This window comes from Mastigoproctus giganteus, chromosome 12 (genome assembly GCF_048544385.1).
Source record: "Mastigoproctus giganteus isolate SK-2022 chromosome 12, ASM4854438v1, whole genome shotgun sequence".
Lineage (NCBI taxonomy): Eukaryota > Metazoa > Arthropoda > Arachnida > Uropygi > Thelyphonidae > Mastigoproctus > Mastigoproctus giganteus.
This window is the reverse complement of record NC_143586.1, coordinates 30,350,295-30,373,136: the sequence shown is the minus strand read 5'-3', so window position 1 is coordinate 30,373,136 and position 22,842 is coordinate 30,350,295. Positions and strand designations below refer to the sequence as shown.

The 22,842-nt window shown below is 36.0% G+C and overlaps 1 protein-coding gene across 1 annotated transcript in view; it reads left to right on the top strand.

Annotated features, from left to right (window-relative positions):
* Positions 1-22,842, top strand: part of Smurf (SMAD specific E3 ubiquitin protein ligase) — a 264,916-nt gene that overhangs the window by 63,336 nt on the left and 178,738 nt on the right. The window contains exons 3-5 of the mRNA XM_090386893.1: positions 2,563-2,671; positions 10,769-10,902; positions 17,427-17,589. Coding sequence (XP_090243019.1) covers positions 2,563-2,671; positions 10,769-10,902; positions 17,427-17,589 — 406 coding nt within the window. The remainder of the gene's footprint in view (positions 1-2,562; positions 2,672-10,768; positions 10,903-17,426; positions 17,590-22,842) is intronic.

The following is a 22,842-nucleotide window of genomic DNA, read 5'->3' as shown; positions in this document are numbered from 1 at the left end:
CAATTTTAGCTTCCGTTGATTTTCTGCGAGTTTCGAATATTGTGCCGCGTGCTTACTTTGGTAATGACGACATATATTGTACTCTTTTCACACAGCTATTGTGTCATTACATAATAAACATGATACTTTGTCATTTATTTCTATGACAAAATAATTTGCACTCCATTCAGCTTTAAAAGCACAACATTCAAAGTCCACTTTTCTCTTCATATTTGGTCTTGGGGGTGACATGGAAACGGTGGGTAATAAATAAAAAGAAAGAAAAAGATCGCAGAGCGCCGTGACAGACGATACCACGTGTGCTGCTAAAGCAAAACTGAGAGAAATGCTGGCAACACTTATTCTACAGTAGACGACAGAATGCGAATATGCGACGCCAGTAGCGCCCTGTGCGGTCATTATTCTCAACTCGACTATCGGCTATTGCAGCATGTAATTTGATTTATTTTAAATTTTTTTCATGTAAAAAACAATATTAACCCGTGGGCCGGAATAAAAAGAGGGAGCGGGGGGGCCGGATTTGGCCTGCGGGCCATAGTTTGCCGACCCCTGACTTAGAGGAAAGATTTGGTCAATACAGACAATTATCTGGTTCAGTATATAATGTGTCTTTATGGCAAGTTTATGAAAATGAAATGAAATGAAATTATGAATGCGTTTCTGTATTACCTTTAACTTTTCAATTAATGATTTCAGTACAAAAGCATTTCAGGAAAGTCTTGTTGAAGCAGGAATGGAGGCTAATACGTTCACATTGTTTTCTCACATTACCGTCACAGAAAGTGATTTAATAAAAGAAAAAGATTACATGCCACTCTTAGTTTACCTTGCTGGATATGCTGTCATCAAAAGATATCACTGTGAGGAATGCAGACTTATTTTAACAGTGAACGAGCCATTACCTACTGGTGGGCAATATGAACTAATTCAAAACATGGATAGAAGTTGACTGTTATACCCTGAATCAAACATAGTTACTGTTGCTGTTTATTGCTATATATTATTTAAAAAAATTATTGTCACAAGCCCTAGAGAATTCTTGAAGTTACATAATCAGAGAGATTTCTTATCATTACTTATGTTAAATTTCTTTGAAACTATTGCATTTTCTTTGAATAATGTTTGCAAAAATGGTAATTTTGGAGAAATAATTTTGCATTTGCTAATTAATACCATTATCAATATTTTGCTCAACAATTATTGTAAAAAGAAAAATGATGTATTAAAAGCAACATATATAAACATAAACTTCAAACATTGAAAAAGAGCTAAATTTAAAGTAAAATAATTTCTGTTCAACTATAGTAATCAAATTATTAGATTAAATGAATAAATGTATACATTAGTTGGATTACAAATTACATGTAAAATATTCAAAATGTAATAAAATAGTTAACTATAAAATGTGTTGTCTTCATTTTTTCAGAATGTTATGATTTAAAAAAAATTATCACACTTAAGTAGCAAAACTGATTATTTTATTATTATTATTTATTTATTTATTATTTTTTTTTTCGTATTGACCCTTGCAGCATACATTTGCTTTCCATTATGCACAGAAAATAAGGTAGATTTACATTCAATTCTTGCTTTCGCTTTTCTCAATTCTCTGCAGTGATTTTAGCTTTCTGTACTTCTTATGGCCCACTTATGATGACTTCAAACATGCAGTGATAAGGCATTATTGTTACAATGGCAACAGTTCAACTGACCAACACCAAAGATTGGTTCATTCTGATCCTTGGGCATGGTTCATTGTTTATTTCTATAATAAATATTACTGAATGAATGTTTGCGTTTGCTCTGACATTTGTTGGTCGTCATAGTGGAAATTCCAACCATATAGGAAACTTTTTTTTTTTTTGAGAAAAAAGGTAAATCATAGTTGTCCTTAATATTTGGTATTATATGGGGATAGTAACGTTACCCTGTTTCTTGCTGTTTAAGATTTGAACAGTAAATAATATTCAGTTTGTCTACTTTCCATAAAATTAGTTGGCTCTTGTTAGAGGCAATTGTTCCTGATTGGTTGTCAGTAACCCATAAGCATGCATTGCTGAAACCAAACCTATGCCTTGGCATTAGTTAGTTCGTTAGTTATTAATGCACTAAGAAAATTATAATGTAGTAAGATTTACTAATGAGTAAATCTATTTCAACTGCTTTTATAAACATTAAGTGGACTGAAGAAATGTGGTAAATATGGTAAATGTGGCGATAAACGTGGTCTTTATCGCATAGTAATGCGATAAAGACCACGGAGAAATATCAAACTAATATGTGATCATCAGGAGAATGCTATTGAGGAGGTAGTCTGGACAGGCATAATGCCTGTCCAGACTACCTCCTCAAATCCATGGAAACAACTTTTTTTTTTTTTTTTTTTAGCCTATTGCTAGTCACAGGAAGCTCTTGAAATAAAACAATTGTTCTTATATATGTGTGTTTCATAGTTTTTAATATTAAACAGAATAATAGCTGTTTAGTTTAAGAACTTTTAATTTTGATATATATATATATATATTTTTTTTTTTTTTTCTCTCTCTCTCTCCCAATATTTAGGACTACCAGATCCATTCTGTAAAGTTAGTGTAGATGGTTCAGGACAGTGCCATTCTACAGACACTTGTAAAAATACATTAGATCCTAAATGGAATCAACACTATGACTTGTATGTTCTTTTGCTTTCTAATTAAAGCTCTTTTATTAAATTTAAGAAATAAGAAATTAAATATTTTCTTTATATGCAAATATAAGTCATCCTGCTTTTTTTTTTTTAATTATATTAGTAGAATATGTTAATTATATTAGTAGAACAGAGGAGATGCAACTAGGTGAATAGCTGACATTGGGAGTTGAAGGTAGAGCAGACCCCACCAGTAATCAGAACAGTACCTACATCCTGTGTCTATTCTGCTAATAAATATTAATCCCTTATGCACAGCCTGTGAGATCTGCACAGATAAGTCAGTATGCTGCTACAGTTGGAGCTTTTTTTTTTTATCAGGCTGTTCCTGCCAAATTCGGGCAACCTCACTGTATATTACAATACCATACATACAGTATTACAGATACAGTTCATAGTATCATACAGAAAATAAAGTACATCCATTTGAAGTAGGCAACAATGTCCAAAGTCCATCCACAAAAGAACCCTCCAAGGCATCTTTCTCTCTGAAACAATTTGGGCTTCGTTGCCCACACAGGGAAAGCTCCTACCTATAATTGGAACAGTACTACACATCCTGTGCCTACCCTGTTGAAATCTGTTTTAATGGTCATCCAACCTGGTTGTTTTCCAGTCAGTCACAAGACTTCATTACGTGATGCAACAATTTCCATACTCCTCTATTTGTAACAAGATTGACCTGGACAGCAAATTCTTGGAAGGATTTGAAATCTGCCTCTGTACCTATTAGAAGTTGTTCACATCCACGATTCAATCCATGTAGATTCTGTGATCCTGCTATTAATTCCTCCCTAAGATCAGAGTAGTCATATATGTCCCCAAAGTTTAATCTTTCCCACAGATGCATGCAGAACAGTCCATAATACCTAACTCTTATAACTTTTCAAAAAAGATCCATGAATTTATTTGCAATGCCACTCTTAGTACTATCATTTTTAAAAATAAAAATGGTATAGTAGAAGGTGCAAGTGGGGTCATATACAAGATTAAATGCCCGGATCATGGGGTATTATGTTGCCGTTTCAAAGATCGTATAGGGGAACATAGTAATGCGATAAAGACCACGGATTATGGGAAATCTGCTGTGGCCAAACATTTTTGGGAAAGGAACCACCAGATCTCTCCCGGCGAAGCTGTTATTGTCAACCATTCATATAGTTGGCCATTCATTGTTATTGTCAACTATTCATGGGAATCTGCATTCACCCACTCTTTGAAACTGTGATTCTTGGACGGGATGAGCGGTTCCACCTGGCATTTCCGGTTCCGGTGCATGTACGGAGGATACTGCTCATGCTCCTGTGGTAACATGTGCTATGTTCCTGCAGATATTTAAGGATGTACTATAGCACGTTAGACATTACTGTTGATAAAGGAGGTGGACGCTTTTGAAAGCTACGATGGGTTTTTTTATCGCTTTTATTCCATGATTGTGTAATTTGTATTATATATTTTAATATAAACAGTGTATTTTATTTTATTTTATTACCAGTCTAATTTTAATCCGGTTTCTACTATAACACTTTTATTTTTAATAAAGTATCAGTTTTACGGTTGGTGTAGTGTTATTGCAGTTATGAATTTGAACATTCCCAACCCCAGAGGCCTATTTGAAGAAATTTCCAGATCTTATCTGCTATGTAAGTAATATGGGAAAAAAAGCATATGCAGCTTGCACCATTGATGTAGTTTAAACAGGTCTAGTTTGAACATTCTTCCAATTGTGCTCATAAATCACCTTCCACTAACAGAACTAGGTCATCGGCATAAGCTCTCATTGTGACAAGATTTAGTTTTGTTTCAGCCATTCATTTGAGCACCAGGTTCCACAGAAGTGGTCCAAAGCAGATCCCTCAGGGTAACCTCTTACTATATTCCTTGTAATTGTCATACAGGAAGGCTTGACCTTTACAGTTCTGCTTTTGAAATAGTCCTTTATAACAGAATGTAATTGATTTGTACATTTTGCTTGTCGCATAACAAATAGCACATCCAGTCGATTGTCTCAGACGCCTCTGCGAAATCAATGAAAATGCCCAAATTATATTTGGCTGTGCACTGCTGCACACAATTAACCAGCTACTGTAATGCCTCATCTGTTCCTCTGCATGCAGTGAAACTATATTGATCATCAGATAAAACGTAGTTACCTTGCACTTGCTATCCAAACACCTGCACAGCTACAAATAACCTTTATTTACAGGAAAATTAATAACATTGCTGAAATCATTTATGACAGCCTCTAATCTCTGTGGAATGCTCTCCACCAGTTTTTTTTTTTTTTTTTGTAAATATCCTCCAATATTTTCTGCCATTCAGCCTTCAAATTAGTGAACAGTTCAGCTCTGTTTTTTGCACAGTCTTTCTTTCTATTGCACTCAACAATTCAGTTTATCCTAATGGTTCTCTGTAGGATTGAGGTCAGGGTTCTGGGCTTGCCAATCCAACTTTTTGGCACTCATATCCTCTAAACATTACATGAGGAGTATGACATGAGGAGTATGTCCTGCTGATACAGGTATGAACCTCCTCAACATGCTACCACAATGTAGGTAATGTATTATTGTCTAGGACATCTAGATAGACCTCATTATTCATGGGTTTGTTCAAAACAACCAATGGTCATAGGCCAAATGATGAAAAACAGCCCAAGATCGTCATGCTGCCTCTGCCAAACTTGATTGTTGGGATGATACAGTCTGGCAGAAGGCAGATAGCTTTCTCTGGGCATCCACAACACCCAAGCATGATGGTCAGACTGGTAGGCCATCAACCATGACGCCACCCTAAATTGCAGCTTATCATTGGTCTCTGGTTCAAGAACAGCAGTCCTTACACCAAGCTAGACTGCATCTGGCATTAGGATGGTTAGTGGCTTGTGTACAGCTACATGATTGTGATATCTCATATCATGTACAAGAACTCCCCGGCTTATGTAATATTCGACTTTATGTAAGTTTTTGCCAGCGGGTGGAAACTTAAAACAATCGTGGAAACGTATTTTGCATCCCGTAGGAATAAATGATGGTATTGTGAAAATATCGCAATGTTGAACCCAATAACACATTTTGTGTTTTTTGGTAATTCGTTCCAAGGCCTCGGAAGTTGAAATTTTTGCTATATAACTAAGCTATTTATCTCTCTAAAAGGTAATTTTTATAATGGAAATTGCACTACACTTTCATCATTATCATATATTCCATTATAAGAATCAATTTTGAATGCCTTTGTGATATTTTTCTAAAAAACATTCCTGGAGGTCGCTACAATAAAACAATAAAAACAATTTGCACTTTCCGGTTTATTGGCCTTTTCTGTTAGTGCAATCTATTATAACCGGGTAGTAAACTCAATCTTAATGCATTTGCAATAATACCAATAACTGGAATTCTATGGGTTTTTACGTTATGGTATTATGGTGAAATGAGTTTCCCTTCACTGAAATCTTCAATCATATAAAAAACATAACTTTTCGTTATCTTCTATTCATTCCTATTTACTTATTACAAAATTGAAGGGAAAGGGACCAAGAGAAAGTGCAAGTGCTGGCAGTGCTAGGAAATGAAACAATTGATTTAGAAATGAAGATGATTAATTTAAAAAGTACAAAGCAGATCAAAGTTTGTTATCTATTGCACGGAATTAGATCTCACTGCTTCAACAGTGAATACTACTTTAAGGGATAGCGTGTGTATAAAAGAACATGTTAAAGGATCAACGTATTTGTGATCGACAGTAATCACAAAACAGCATTCAAGTGAGGCGCCTCCGTAGCCAGGTGGGAAAGAGCAGCAGTGCGCAGCACACGCTTCTTGATTAGACCGGGGTTCGAGCCCGTCACCACCAAATACGGAGGATGCTGAAAGGTCAAGGAATGACCACCGCATATCCCGGAGCAATATGGCCTTAGTTGCTAATGCTCCTAAAAACCAACCAAAACAAACAAAAACAAACAAGCATTCAAGTGCTATCTTGAAGGTAGAAAAGCTATTAATAATATGGATAGAAAATCAGATTCAGAAGCAAGTGCCCCTGAGTCCAATGGCCATTCAAGCAAAAGTAAGAAGTATTTATGACGATATTAAGGATAAGTATGGCAAACCCCAAGCCAAGTTCGTGGCAAGCAGTGGCTGGTTTAATAGGTTCAAGCATCTCCGCTGGTTTCCAAAACATTAAAGTATACAGTGAAGTCGCCAGTGGTGATTCTGCATCTGCAGAGAAACTTTGTGATGTGTTGGAATAAATCCCCACAGCCCTCAACTTCCACAGTGGCATCCTTATCAGCTGGAGAGTTAATTCTGGCAACAATGCTCAAAAGGTAAAACTTGATGATGCTATGCCTGTCTCCTCTCTCTTTTTTATAATTTTGAAATTTTTGTAATTTTGTACACTGTGTAATTTTTCCTGCTCATGAGATAAAAAAATTGAATAAAATTCTATTTACATGTTCATCGAACATTTCTTTTTTGCTTCAATCAAATTCAGCGCACATAGTTGCGAGTGCTGCATAAGCCTTTAGGGAAATTCACACTTGCGTAAATTTCGACTTGAAGTTCTGCAGAATGCAACCCTTGCACAAGTCGGAGAGTGGCTCTAATTCCAGTAGCCAATAGAATTGTGCCAGGGTTCTTGTGTAGTGGACTACTGAGGTGACCTTTGCTCTCCTACTCTGGTTTTCTATACTAGAACCGGGGCTTTTTAGCAGTGGAATCCTGAGGTGACTGGCCTCTGGACATCTGGGTTGGTTTGCAGGCTGGTTCTAGTGGTCTGGAAGGGGTTGTATGTGGGTTACTCCTGACCAGTGGCCTATTTTCTTTTCCTGGTGAAAGATGAAAATATTGTGGGTTGAACTCGACTCCCTATTTTCTATTGATGGCTGAGGCTCCAAATATTTTTACGAGAAAACTTCTTTGAATTGCCTATCTGTAGAAAGGATTCTCATGTTCTTGAAATCCCAAGTGTCACTACATTGGAAAGCATGGAGGGCTGTGTCGGGCTGTAGAACTCTCCCATATTGTACATCTTTTATGTGCTCTTTTATTCTGCATTGTAGCCGTCTGTATGATTCACTTATGTACTTACCCCCACACTTACAGTCTATTTTATAAATAGGACCTCTAGGATTGTCTCTGGGTTGTTGGACTGTTTTACAATCTGCTTGATGGAGGCTGAACTATTGAAAAAAGTGAAGATACCAAATTTTTTGGCTTCTTTAGCTATTTTAGTGCTGGCTGGTGGTATGTGCAGTATACATATGGATGTTCTCCTATCCTTGCCACGTTGGGGTTGTGATGGTCTTGGAGGTGCCCTCTATGGTTTTTTTGATAACATGTACTGGAAATCCGTTCTTCATGGCAAGCCTGGTTATTATTTGCATTTCCTGTTGGTCACTGTCTTCTTTAAAGATTCTGTGAGCTCTTACGATGAGGGACTTTAGAATGCTGATTTTTGTTGAGACAGGATGGCAGGATTTTTAATTTAACGATTCCAGTATCAGTGGACTTCCTGTAAACTTCCATATGTGGGTTTTCCTGTGTACAGGATATCCAAGAAAATAAGGTTTCGGTTGTTTTCTATTTCCATTTTGAATTTGATCTTTTGGTGGTGGTTGTTGAGAGGCTCAAAGAATTTATGTAGGTTTTTGTACTGTGGTTCTAGATGGCTATGATGTCATCGACGTACCTGCTCCAGAATTTTGGTTTATTTGGTTGGTTTCCTAAAAAATCTTAAAATTTTGTCATAATTTCTGCCATGATAGGAGAGAGGGCGTGACCCATGCTGAGGCCAGAAATCTGCATATAGACTCCCCCGTTGAATATGAAGTACGGCTTTCCTATGGAAAAATCTATGAGATCTATTATTTCTGAAGTAGGTAAGAGGTCTTAGCTATCCCAGAAGGATATGGCTGTCTATTATTTGAAGGAGACATGTTTTGGCTTCTAAGCGTATGGGTGTGAACATTGAGTCCACATCAAAAGACACAGAGGTATCATCACTGTTGACGTCCACATTCTTAAGCCTGGAGATTAAATCCTGGCTGTTTTTCAATGATCTCTGGTTCTTTGGAACTGTCTGGGAGAGGAGATGTGTCAACCATTTTGATATCTTATGCCCAGGCTGATGTCTACCACTGATATGTCTGACATGGAAACCTGGTTTATGCACTTTTATATTAGCAAACAGGTACGGCGATTCTGAACTGTTAGGATTCAATTTCTTGTGGAGTTCTTCATCTGTGTATTTACTGCCAAGCAAGGCTTGTAGTTTCCTTTTGACTTTTTTCTCTAGGCCACTTGTGGGATTTGTTTTTAATGTTTTGTAGGTGCTGGCATCCATTAGAAGCTCTTGTACTTTTCCGATGTAATCTTTCTTGTCGATAATGACTGTTGTGTTCCCTGAGTCAGCTTTTGATATATTGTTCAGTCTTCCTTCAGGTTTTTTAAGGCTCTTCTTTCACAGGTGGTAGATTGTTATTCTCCTTGTAGATCCTCTTGTAATCTGTGTTGTGTAGTACCTGCATGACTGTTATATTGATGGCATCCTTGGCTTGAGTGTCCTGAACATTCCTTAACTGTTGTGGTGGTGGTGGTGGGCTAGGAAGTCTAGAGTGGGGGATATGGTAGGAGGCCTAAATTTTAAACCCACCCCTAGCCATATTCCCACTGTAGACTTCCTAGCCCAGCCGGGTGGGTAAAGTGCCTGCCTGGCAACCCAAAGGTCGCGGGTTCGAATCCCGCCTCGGGCTTGGATCACAGTACTGCAAAAACCTTGGGAAGTGCATTATGGCCACAGAAGCCGATGCGCCAACAACTAAATAAAAAAAAAAAAAAAACTTCCTAGCCCACCTTAAAAATATTTGGAGCCTCAGCCATCAATAGAAAACAGGGTGTCAAGTTCAACCCGCAATATTTTCATCTTTTAAAAAAAAAAATAGAAGAAGAAATGAGAAACCAGGAAAAGAAAAAAGGCCACTTTTCTGGAGGAGTAACCCACATACAACCCCTTCCAGACCATCAGAACCAGCCTGCAAACCAACCCGGATGTCCAGAGTAGGAGAGCAAATGTCATCTCAGGAGTCCACTACATAAGAACCCTGGATCGAGTATAAAAACACTGGTACAATTCTATTGGCTATTGGAAGTAATCCCTCACCTATAAATTAACTGTTGGCAGGCATCTTGCCTGTATGCACATCAGGTTTCTGGGAGCATCAGCAAGAGGAGTCTGTCAGCCGGTAAAGATTTAATCTCTGTATTTACTTAATTTAATATCTGGTTCCATTGTAACAATAATCCAAACTTAGCATTGTTTATTTGCAAATTGTAATTGTAATATTCGTAATATTGGTAATTGTATTCAAATTTGTAACCCTTTATATTTTTGTTTCTCCAACAGTACGGTCTGATGATGGGTATCGGTAAGATACCTGAAACGTTACCTTAATGTATAGTAGTCCCTAACTATATTAGTTTTATTTAATAAATATTTTGCACTGTAAAAAATTAACAATTGTATTTCTTGCATATGTGACTTTGATTCTTTATAATTTAATACCTTTTGATAACTGTAATTTTCTGTGTATACTATAGTTAATTTCTCTTATTAAATATTATTCTTATTGTTGTTTTGCATTTGTTTTTAATAATAAATTTAATACGGGTTTCTTTCCTAATCCTCATGTTACTTTTCATTTTTTCAAATAAATTTTCAAAAATTGTGCTGTGCAATTAAGAACATTCTGGGCGAGATTAATTTTTTTTATTTGATTATGTGCTCAGTGCTGTTACTTTTCAAGCGTGTGCCATAGTTTCAATAAGTTTTGTATCCAACTTTGGAACAGCCACACAGATATTTTACTTTAGGTTAGTATTTTCGGCATACTAAAGAAGATATTCTAATCTGTACCTTTTCTTTTTTTGATTATATCACATATACCTGTAGTACAAATCGATTTTTTTTATTATATTTATAACAGTAACCTTTTAACTTTGAAAAAATCATTATAGATAGTATTTAAAAAATACATACAATATTAACTGCAGTGACTGAGAGGAAAAAAAAAATTTTTTTTTTTAATAGGTATATTGGGAAAAATGATTCCATCACTATTAGTATATGGAATAATAAAAAAATACACAAGAAACAAGGAGCAGGATTCCTGGGATGTGTCCGAATTATGGCTAATGCCATTCAACGGCTTAAAGATACTGGCTGTAAGTATTTGATGGAAGCTATAAATAAAATAAAAAGTAAGCTGAATATTTTAACTGCAGGTGTGATTGCATTCTACATTGCCCTAATATATTGGGAAAGTATCCTCAAATAGGAATATGACACCCTATAGTTGCATTTCACTATTACACAGCATACATTCTCTATAAAGTTGTGAAATAGGTATATAGTGAACTGGAATCAATGAAATGGGGATATGAATGTTTATACAATTTTTTTTTCCCACTTTGATAAGTTAGCCATCGTTAATGGCCTCATGAAATTGATATTGATTACATATTGTGCTAATGTACAAATTGGTCAGATAGTGCCAAAGTTTCATACTTTTATCCAAAACAATCAAATGCCCCAGTCCAAACCTCATGGTTTTGCCTGGGGCATTTGAGTCCATCATGCTGCCTCTGACAAATAGCATTGTTGGGACAATAGTCAGGCAGGTAACTTTTTCTGGGCATCTACCACATCCTGGCATGACTGGTAGATTACCCATGACTTGTTACTCCCAAGCACAGTTTTCCATTGGTCCGTGGTCTTTAGTATGGCAGGGCTTACACCAACCAGATAGCATCTGGCATTAGCTGGATTGATTAATCACCTGTGGATAGTATCCCATACTTTGCAGCATCCTGAACACTGTATTGGTGTTGAAATGTGTCCCAGTCATCTCACTGAGGCTGATGACTCAGTGACAATGCTAACATACATTCCAAGGAGGTGATTCTTTGCAGCAATCTGCTGTCATATTCCATCAACTTCAGAGATTTTCCATGTTATTTTGTGACAGTTTCAGCACCAGTCTGCTTCTATTTGCAGATCACATCACCAATCATCAACCTAGAGATCTTCAGTGCTATTGAAATGTCATGTACAAACTGATTGCTTGAAATATATTAACTCTTGAAATACCAGGTTGTTATAGAATAAGTTTCCCTATTCAGGAGACCCTAGCATCAAAACTGTTAGAGATAGTGCTGTGAAAATCGGTGGGCGTGTCATTTGGGGTATGGGGAAGCAATTTGTAGAAGAAAAAAAATTAGTTCAAATTTCTGCTACCAGGGAAGAAATTGGCACTGTAAACGTGAGATGGAATACTTAACTTAGGATTAGATTTTAATATCAGAACTTAGAAATCTACAGATATTGTTCTATGTGCTTTCCTTCACTTGAGATGACAGCGTTACTAACACGGAGTGCTGCATTAGCATTACTGAACACGGAGGACTGCATGCAACACAGTTTCGTGTAGCATCTCATTGGGGATGTTGGCTACAAGCTGTTTAATGCTTGCTTTCAAATCAACAAACATCTGTATGCCTTTCAGGTATCCCCATAGCCAGAAATCACAGGGATTGAGATCTGTGATCGGGCTGGCCAGAACTACGGGAAGTCTCTAGAAATTATGCAATCATTTCCGAATGTTGAACGGAGCAGTTCCTTCACTTGTCGGTCAACGTGGGGAGGGGCACTATCTTGCACGAACACTACGATCTCCAAGCATTGCCTTTCTTGCAGAGTGAGAATAATGTGATCTCTTAGAAGAGCACAGTACCATGCACTAGTTACCATACACTTTACAGGGCATGAGATGTAGACTCTTTAAAGAAAAATGGTCCGACTATCCACACCATACTGTAATGTATGGACTTTGTAGTGGCTTTCGTGCACAGCAGATGGATGAGAAGTTCCCCATATTTGGCAGTTTTGGGCATTTATAGCTTCACAAAGAGTGAAATGTGCCTCATCAGACCACAAGATCATTCGAGCCCGTGTATTGTCAAGTTCCATATGAGCCAGAAATCGTAGAGCAAAGTCTATTCATTGTTGTTGATTACAAGACTTTAGTTCTTGCACTACGTGAATCTTGTACAGGAACCAGCGTAAAATTATTCAAAGCACTTTACGTACGGTAGACCAAGGAAAGTTCAAGTCTCTTGACACACCTCTGGCACTACTGACTGGTAGTGTTTCGCATTCTGACCATTGCAGCTGCCACTTCATCCTCTACCTCCGTTCCGATACTTGGTCATTCCCCTGCTCGGAATTACACCTAACTCCCTGGTTGCTTCAAATTTCTTTATTAGTTTACGAAGCCCCACTGACGTCGAGGTCCTTTACGCAAACCTTTAAGTTTCCGATATTCATGTAGTGCTGCATTAGCGTTTCTATTATTCTGGTAGAACAGTTTTACTAAAAGAGCACATTCCTTTTTTGTAAGAGCCATAATGGTTATTGACAGTGGCATTGGCCTTTCTGCTTTTATTTAACAGGATGTCATTTGTGTATGCAGTGTGTCTTGAAGTAAATGACAACTTTTACATATGTGCAGTGCCGTTTTTCCTCTGGAGACAGAAATTCGAACTAATTTTTTTTTTCTTCTACAGATTGCTTCCCCATACCCTAAATGACATATCCACTGAATTTTCACAGTGCTAACTCTAACTGTTTTGACACTAGGGTCTCCCAAATATTTTATTTTATAACCACCTGGTATGTTAATCTGTCACAGCACCTTGCATTCACAATTGTACTGCTGTCTTCTTGAAAGCCTATGAGCATATTTATAGTTGTGTAGGGCCGACCGGGCTATCCGAGTGGGTAAAGTACCTGCTCGGCAACCCAAAGGTCGCGGGTTCGATTCCCGCCTCGGGCTTGGATCAAAGTACTGCAAAAACCGTGGTAGGTGCAATATGGCCACAGAAGCCGATCCGCCAACAACTACCAAATCAAAAAAAAAAAAAAAAAAAAAAAAAAAGTTGTATAGTTTAAGCATACTGTAGAAAATAACTTATACAATTTTTTTTTTTTTTTTTTTGTATAAGTTTTCTACAGTCTCCTAAGGATTTGATGCCTAATACCCCACCATTATTGGGTCTACAGTTATCTAGTTATTTGCATGCTATAGATATACTTTCTCTTTTCCAATGCTACTCTTATGTATCTCTATGCACTTATTCTTTCAAAATATGACTATAGAGTTCACTTTTTCCATATGTCTCCATTTCTTTACAGCTCTCTATTAAGTCACTAATGTGGTAATGCTTTAGATACACTCATCTACTCTACTAAATATGTTCACTTTATTTTCCCTCCTCCTTCCTTCCGCTACATGTTACTTGAAAACTCCAGGTATTGTTACTTTTTTCATTATACTTTCGGTTTCTGTTTTGGCTCGTTTTTTGACTTACATATTTTTTCGCCTGCTTTTTCCCTACAATACAAGCATTTGGTATTAGTCTTTTTTTTTATACTAATACTTACAAAGCCAGGGACCTTACTAAAAGGTTGGGCTTTACATCCCCAGCTAGCCCAGTACGTTTAATAACTTTTTCTATATTTTTTCGCTCTACTTTCTATTTCTACCTTTTTTTTTTCCCGTTCGTAAAACTATTAGTGCAATACGAGAGTGATACGAACATTCCAACTATCTTCATTCTCTCGCTGTTTTTCGTCTTTATTTCGCCACTCCTTTATCCCTTCTCCATCCTCAATTTAATACCTTACCCTATACCATATGCTTGTTCTAAATAATTTTATTTCTTCTAATTTCTACAAAATTCCAATGCCAATATATTTTTACAAATTTACTTAAAATTCTACATATAATTCAAAAACCTTTTTTCCCGCTCTGAAAACATTAATTATATTTTATATTTGCTTTATCCTTATTTTTATCTTAATAATTTTCATATCATTGACACTGTGTTGGGGGACTACCTTCTCCATACTGTAAGAGAATGTGCTAATTTTATTCTTTTTTGCTTTTTTTGGCTTTATTTCATCTCTTCCACTGTTATGGACAAGTATAGAAATGCAGTTCCTGATACATTGTCAGATGGCCATATTAATTGATGTCTCATGCATACCCTGATGAAATACCTGACCATGTATCAATGTTTACTTCGGCTGACATCAGATTTTCCATTTTTGCTGTTCCTGTTTTCGACTTACAACTAAATTTGCCCACCCATATCTGATGACAGCTCTACCACCTTTTATTTTAATTTATTTTGTTTAATCATTTGGTATTAATCATTTTACTTTACAGCTCCCTCACCTCTAATCTACTACTATCCTTACCCTTTTAGTCCTTGGCACTTTTGTGTATTTTTCACCTCCATCTATGCAAATTTTATCAGACTTATCTATTCTTACATACTTGTATATACTTTTGCATCCTTTACTGCTGCTTTGCACATTTTGGTGCATCTGTGTCATACCTTGCTTATTTATTTTTATCCATCAACTGAAACTTTGATTATATATTACATTTAATATATATATATACTTAATTGCTAATTTTAAGTTTTATACTCTGTAACGAATAAACTTTTTGTTGTAACGTGGTTGTAGTTATGGCGTTAATGCTATTGTTGAAATTATCAATTAAACATTATGCACACATTTAATAGTATTAGGGCATGGTTCTATTTGATTTTTGGGTTTGTGTTAGTGGTGTAATTTATATTTGGGTGGGAGGCATTTCAGGCATTAATGCCTAACTGAGCTGTCTAGCAATTTGGTGTGCTAGCAGTTGTCGTTTTGCCTATAGATCTAGTTGAAAAAATTAAATTAAAAAGAAATATTGCTGCTCGATATATTAGGAAATTTTTCCTAATTTTTAAAATGAATATAAAATGAAAATAAAAAGCTGGAGAAAATAGGAGATTATTAATGAATAAAAAGTTAGAGGGGGGGAAAAAGTAAAAAATAAAATTAGGAAAAATAGGAAACGTTACATTCATTCACATGGCCAGCTATCTGCTACTTCCTCAGGGGCTTTGAGCAGACAGATGGCCATATTAATTGATGTCTCATGCATACCCATTTCAGTAGTCCCAATAACAGTTTTACTAAATTCATTTTCATATTTAGTTTTAGGCATCCTAATTATAATATATCCGAAAATTACATTAATTTAATTTTAAATTAACAGTATTAACAGCAAACTGGGATTGGGACTGGTGCCAGATCTTATGTTAATTGTCATCATCTGAATCGTATGTGGATTTCTCCTTCTTGAAATACTCTCCCTTCAACACACTATTGCCACCATCATATCCATATACAAAAATACTTGCTTCTTGCAAGCCATTTCTTGAAGGATGCAAAGTACTTCTGTTGTGGCTCTGCGAGCATCGTTGTCGGATGTGAAACGTTTTGCCTTTCAGAGATTTCTTCAGATGTGGAAACAGAAAGAAATCACACGAGGCTAAGTCCAGTGAATAAGGGTGATGTGGCAGTACCTCAGCACCTCTGAGAGTAATCATGGCTATACAATGTTAGCCATATGAAGAGTCTGACATTCATATGGCTTTCCTGGGCTTCACACCAGAAAGTTCTTGACATTTCTCACAAATGGTGAGGTGAAATTTGACTCTGAGAACCTCAGAGTATGCTTCTTTATTTATGGTTGTTTCACAAGGCACAAAATGTGTAACAAAAATGCCTTTTATGTCAAAAAACACAAGAACCATTTGTTTGTTAGCCGAACAAGAAGCTCAATTTCTTAGGTCTTTATGAATCAGAATGCCTTTATTCACTCAACTGTTGTTTTTGTCTCTGGATCATGTTGAAAAAGCCAAGTTTCATCACGTCACTATTCAATTTAAGACATTTTGACCCTGTGTTTCAAAATGGTTAAGCATCTCATTGCACAAGTCTACTCTTTGCTGTTTTTGTTCTTGAATCAAATTGTGTGGAATCCAGTGTGGGCACAGATTTGCAACATTTTCAGGTGATCTTTCACAATATTGTGAGTACTACCCTATGAAATGGACATTCTAATAGCTAATTCACAAAGTATAATTTGCCTGTCTTCATTCAAGATTTCTTGGGCTTTGGCAATTTGCTTAGGAGTTGAGGAGGAAGGCTGACCAGGTCTTAGGCCATGTGCAACAGACTCATGGCCTTCATTGAATCACTTGTGCCATTTAAATACGGCCATCCTACCAAGACACTTAATACCATATGCTTCATTCATCTCCTTAACTGTTTCTGATGCATTTAATCCCCATCTGACACAATAACTAATCGCACATTGCTGCTCAGTATATATGTCTGACTTGTTACTTGCTTCAAAATGATCGTCAGTGACACGCAACTAGGAACACTAGCTTTGCAAGTACTTGCATGTGTGCACAGAGTCTGCCCAGTAGTGATCAGGGAGAGTGCCTCCAGCAGGAGTCATGAAAAAGTTCAAGCAATAAATATAAAATCTTGCACCAGTCCTCGAATTAAATGATCACCCCTCATCATCATTATTCTTCTCTTTCTTGGTGATTCCTTTCTACTTCTGACTCTTGCGCGCACTCTCTCTCTCTCTCTCTCTCTCTCTCTCTCTCTCTCTCTCTCTCTCTCTCTCTCTCTCTCTCTCCCTCTCCCAGGGTAACTTGGGAATTTTTTTGGCTGGTGCAGCATAAGCCTCAGGCTTCCCTGCACCCTATGGCTAATAATAATAATAACATATAGACACATGCACATCATATATAATTTTCTTTTAATATAGATCAAAGGTTAGATTTGTCTAAGAGCAATAATGAAGATCCAGAACCTGTACGTGGGCAGATAGTTGTTAGTCTCCTTTCAAGAGATGGACATGGTTCAGGAAGTCAGAACGTTGTTGTAGATAGACTAGGAAATTTATCATGTCCTGATGATTTGCCTGAAGGGTAAATACCTTGATTAATTTTATTTTAGTATTATATTAAAATTTATTTGGAAAGTAAAGTTTTATTAATAAAAAGCCCCAACATCAAAATATGAAATTAATTTAAGTTTACTCTACAAAGTGTAGAGTAAAACTTAAATTTACTTTAGAATTAAAACTTTAAGTATTAGAAAATTTAATTTCTATATTGAAATCCATCTCCCAGCCTGGATTTTGGGTTTAGCAGAAACCTATCACCTGATCATCGGAGAGGCCTAACTGTGCCATCTTTGGTCTCTCCTGAGATAATCTTTAGCCAAAAACCGGGGCCTGAATATGGATTTCAATTCAGTAATCAAAACACAGCCAATTTTAATTGGTTATGGGGACTTTTTGGGAATAATTTTATCAATTTGTCTTTCATGCCAATAAACTAATTAATTTTTCATGGTGAAGTGTCCTGTATGAAATGTTTCTTACTTATTAGTATTTTCACTGAAGTTGTAAATAATGATAATAAAACATCCTGAAGTTTTATTACCTTTTTGCCGAATAATGACTGAAGGAAACTCTAAGATTTTATTTTTGGCAGATGTGTATTTGGCTAGTACAAAAGTAACTTCTATAGAATCATTAATAATGATGGTTTGAGTAAGTGGTATCCACTGACTGTATAAACACAATTTTTAATAAAGATTTTGATGATTTTTGATTAAACCTAGATTAAAGTTGTTGATACTCTCCTTTATAAACTGGAATGAGCAGAGATTACAAGGAATATCCTTAGATACCTGCTGTTTTCGAATTGAGTAAAAGATGGTAGATAGGGTTATAATGAATTGGCATTCTTTGAGTTTCAATGATTCCCCCCCCCCACCCACTTTTTTTTTTAAATGAATGAACTTAAGTAGAGCAAAAGTTCTAAAAGTTTGCTGATCATTTGAAAGATGTTTAATGATTGGATCCAAGTATTTCAAAATGCAGACTGATTATAAAAGTGAAAGCTAATGTTACTAAATGTAAGATTCTATGTCAGGATAGCTTCAGAGTAACTTGTAGATTGGGTGTAGTGAAAACTTTAGGGGATTCTATTACAATTGCGTGTGAAGTTTAACAGATGGGGCACATTATGTCCTGTCAATGATTTACAGGACCTTTCTTTGTTTTCCTAGTAGGGAGAATCTTATTATTCTTCTGCATAATATGGTAGTGAGACTGCACTTGAAATATTGTATTCAGGTCTAGAGGCTGGACCTAAAATAATAACAATAAAAGAAAAAGAAAAAAGGACTTTTAGAGGCACCTCAAAGAAGGATAACTAGATTACTGAGGAGCATTAATCATTATCTATATAGTGGATTGCAGAGCCAGCTAGACATAGACAGGGAATTATATTCTCATTAGCAGGAGAGACAGACACTAACAGGTACACATGAAATCTTAACAGGAAGTTTGCTTTCAGGCAGCATCTTTTCAATCATTGGAAAAATTTATAGACAGTGTGGCTGAGGCAAAATAGAAATAGAAAATAAACTTGACCAAGGCTGTTTCAGAGAAAGAGAGAATACAAGTATCATAACTGACTTACATCAAAACCAAAACTTGTAGTTATTGTAAACAAGTTCTTAATAAATCTTGGTATTGAAAAAAAGTCCAAAAAAGATTTGCCCCATGACTAAATGGCAGTTTTGCATTGTTTTAAATTTAGCCAACTTCCTTCTGTTGCAACTTTTGCAGTCTTTCTTTTTTTTTTTTTTTACTTTTTCTCTAACCCTTGCACTGATGATCTCAGTATGTCTTACCATACCAGATATACTTCACACAGTGCTTTTTCTATATATATATATATATATATATATATATATATACACACACACATACAGAGGCCTCCGTAGCCTAGTGGTCAGGATCGGGAGTGCAGTAGTATACGCTCCTTGAGTAAACCGGGGTTCAAGCCCCTGACTGCTGAATATGGTCGATCTGCCAATCCGCACTGGACCAGCATGGTAGATTATGGTCCGTTTCGCTCAACATGAATTGTTGAGGAGGCTTCCATCCTGCAGTGGGTTGATAATGGCTGCAGTTTACCCTTTTTTTTTATATAATATACATACAAGGTATCCTTGAAATCAATATTTATTGAAGAAAAATACAAGAAGAAAACTGTACACTCAGTTTGAAGTAGGAACAACAGGTTTTGAGTTAGAGCATTAAACAGATTAGTGATATCATTTCTGCTTCTAGTGTTTTGCAGACATTACAAAGTGGGGTATGCAAATCAGATTGTTGCACAAAATGTTATGTAAATTGTCATACTTTATCTTTTTATAAAACACGTTATGAAAATGTAAGGATGCAATGAACGGATTGTTGCTGTGGCACAGTAACTTTATTATGTGTATGGTGAGTATAACAGCATTAACGTTAGCAGAATGTGCAGACATTCACTTTGTGTATGGCATATTTGAAGAAAATGGTAGAGTTGTTGCCACCGAATACCAGTGTCATTTTCCAGCAAGGCGACACCCTAATTGTCCTGTTTTTGTTCAACATCCACTGTCATTTGAGGGAAAGGGGTACAGTGAAAGGGCATTGACTGAGGCCAGCCCTTATCGTATTCTACACAAGCAGAGGAAGAGGTGCTGGATAGTGTGACATTAGATCCCTCTACCAGCACTTGAAGGGTTGCTGCAAGAGTGGATCCAAAACCTTCGTTTGACGCTCTGTATGAACACATGCTGTATGTATACCGTATGCAGAGCGGTCAGATATTGCAAGCAGCAGATTCACTTGTGCATGAGCAGTTTTGTTTGTGGATACTTAATTATGTATTTACAAGAGCTCTGACTCTCTTGTCCATATTCTGTGGACTGACAAGGCAATATTTACACAAGATATTCAGTGTGCACAATCTCCATACATGGTTGGTGGAAAATCTTCTTACCATTCAGCAATCACCCAGTGGGGTTTAGTGTCAATATTATGTGGGCCAGCATTGTAGTAGATAACTTTATTCATCACAAGTTCCCTGTCTGCCTAAACGCTGATCATTACTAATAGTTTTTGCAGAATTATTGACAGTTCCTTTAAGACAGAACGAACATGTTCCTTTAAGTGTATGTGTCAATATGTGACAACAGAATGCCTCCACAATTTGGGTGACAAGCAAGAAGATTCTTAAATGATCGTTACCAGAATCATTGGATTGGTCACAGAGGGTCCACTTCTTGGCTGCCACACTCTCCTTACTTTAACTCATTGGATTTTTGTGTGGGGTCACTTGAAATTGTTTATGCCACAGAGGTTAACGGCTGAGATGACTGGTTGAATCACACAAAGCTTCCACTGCTAATAAAAACAATATAGTGCTACTTCCATGTGTATGAGATTCCTTTTCATGCCTGTTACATGACACTCATTTCGAACATATTTTGTGATATTTATTTTGATCATGCCTCAGTTTTGATTGCTGTGCTAATAAAATTTATTTTCTCCTGTGCAGTGTTATTGAGTTTCTGAGTGCTCTTCAGTTCATATCTAAACTTTAATCAATGAACTTTTATTGTCCTGGATTTATTGATAACCATATGCAGTACAAGTAATATTATTAAAACGACTTACTTTGTATTAAATAAAGATACTTAGTAATAATCAAAGTAAAAATGTTTTTACATAAATAAAATGTTTCTAATTAAAGTAAACTTTTTCACTGGTAATGATCATTTCTTTTCATAAATTCGCTATTATATGCAAAATGCCAGAAGTAGAAATGATGCCAGTAATCTGTTTAATGCTCTAACTCAAAAACTGTTGCTCCTACTTCAAACTGAGTGTAGATCACATTTTAACGAGCCATCCTTCAAATATTGACGTTGATTTCAAGAATGCCATGTGTTTATCTAAATCCACACAATCAAAGAGGTTGGAAGGACATTGAATAATCATGATGTTAGAAAGTTGTTTTCCTTGATGTCATCAGCACTTTACAGTTCTTATTCTTAAAATGAGTAATCATGGGATAACACCTATTTCATTTTCTTATTCCATTGGTGTTTTGCCTTTCTTCTTGGAAGTTTGCTCTTACCTAGAATTTCACTAAGAAAGAAGATAAATCTCTTTTGTCCAGTTATCCTTATTTCAACCATTTCCAAAGTTATGGAGAAATGTAACTACTAACTATTATACTATGTTGAATTTTGATTGAAAATCACCAGTAAGATTCTATCAGTGTATCTGCAGGATGAACGGATCTCTTGGTTTATATCATTGGTCTTTGAAAAATTTTAAGGAAAAGTTTGAAGGAATTTCTTCTCTAGACATTTTCAAGCATTTGATCAGGCATTAAGGATGTTTTGAACAAACTTCCATCCTGTGAGCTGTTGTATGTCTTTTTAGTAGAGTGACTTCTTTCTGGCATCTCACTATATGGGTTGCTAGACAGTTGCTTCTCTTCCATTCTCAACACATGCCATAGCATCTGCATTTTCTTTGCTTGCAGCTGACTTTTTTCTCTCTGGTTCTCTATCTATATGTTAACGTCTTATAGTGACTACTATTTTTTTGTGAATATTTGCGGCATTTTTTTCATTGACCGGATTTCAGTCCTCCTTAGTTTTATATGCAGAATTTATGTTTGATGCAAAATGTGTACAAACAATCATAGTTACTTGGAGTATCTGCCATTTCCTTTAGTATTAATTTTAGGTCATTCTCCTCTCTGGCACTTGTATTAACTCTTTACACTTAGGATTGTAAAGTTAATCTTTACAATCTAAATTTATTTAACTTAGCTCTTTACATTAATAAAATGCATTCTTGTCTTACCTTCCACACAAAAAAGTTACTTCATTTGTGTTCATTTTCAACACTCAAGAATAACTTCTAACTTTTGCTGGCATAACAAACATATTAAAAAAATATTGCTTTCTCCATATCTAAAATACTAGATTTCTCTGTTGTTTGCTGGAATTATCTCTTCTAAATAGCCATGAACTCCATCTATTTGAGGATATTTCCCAAATGAGAAATTGTTCCTCTTTTGCTGCAAAAGTGATTTCTTCTAAATGCTAGTAGTTCTTTGTTGTTCATCTACAACTCAGTAACTTGAGTTTTAGATGAATTGAAACTAATGGAATATCTAGGAACAATATTTCATTAGGGGGGGGGGGTCTGCAAAATCTATGAAACTTTAAATGGTTTTCTTTAACTCACAAGTTAATCATCTTCCTGTTACATAGACATCCAGTTTTTAGTAATTGTTTTCTGCAGATATTTT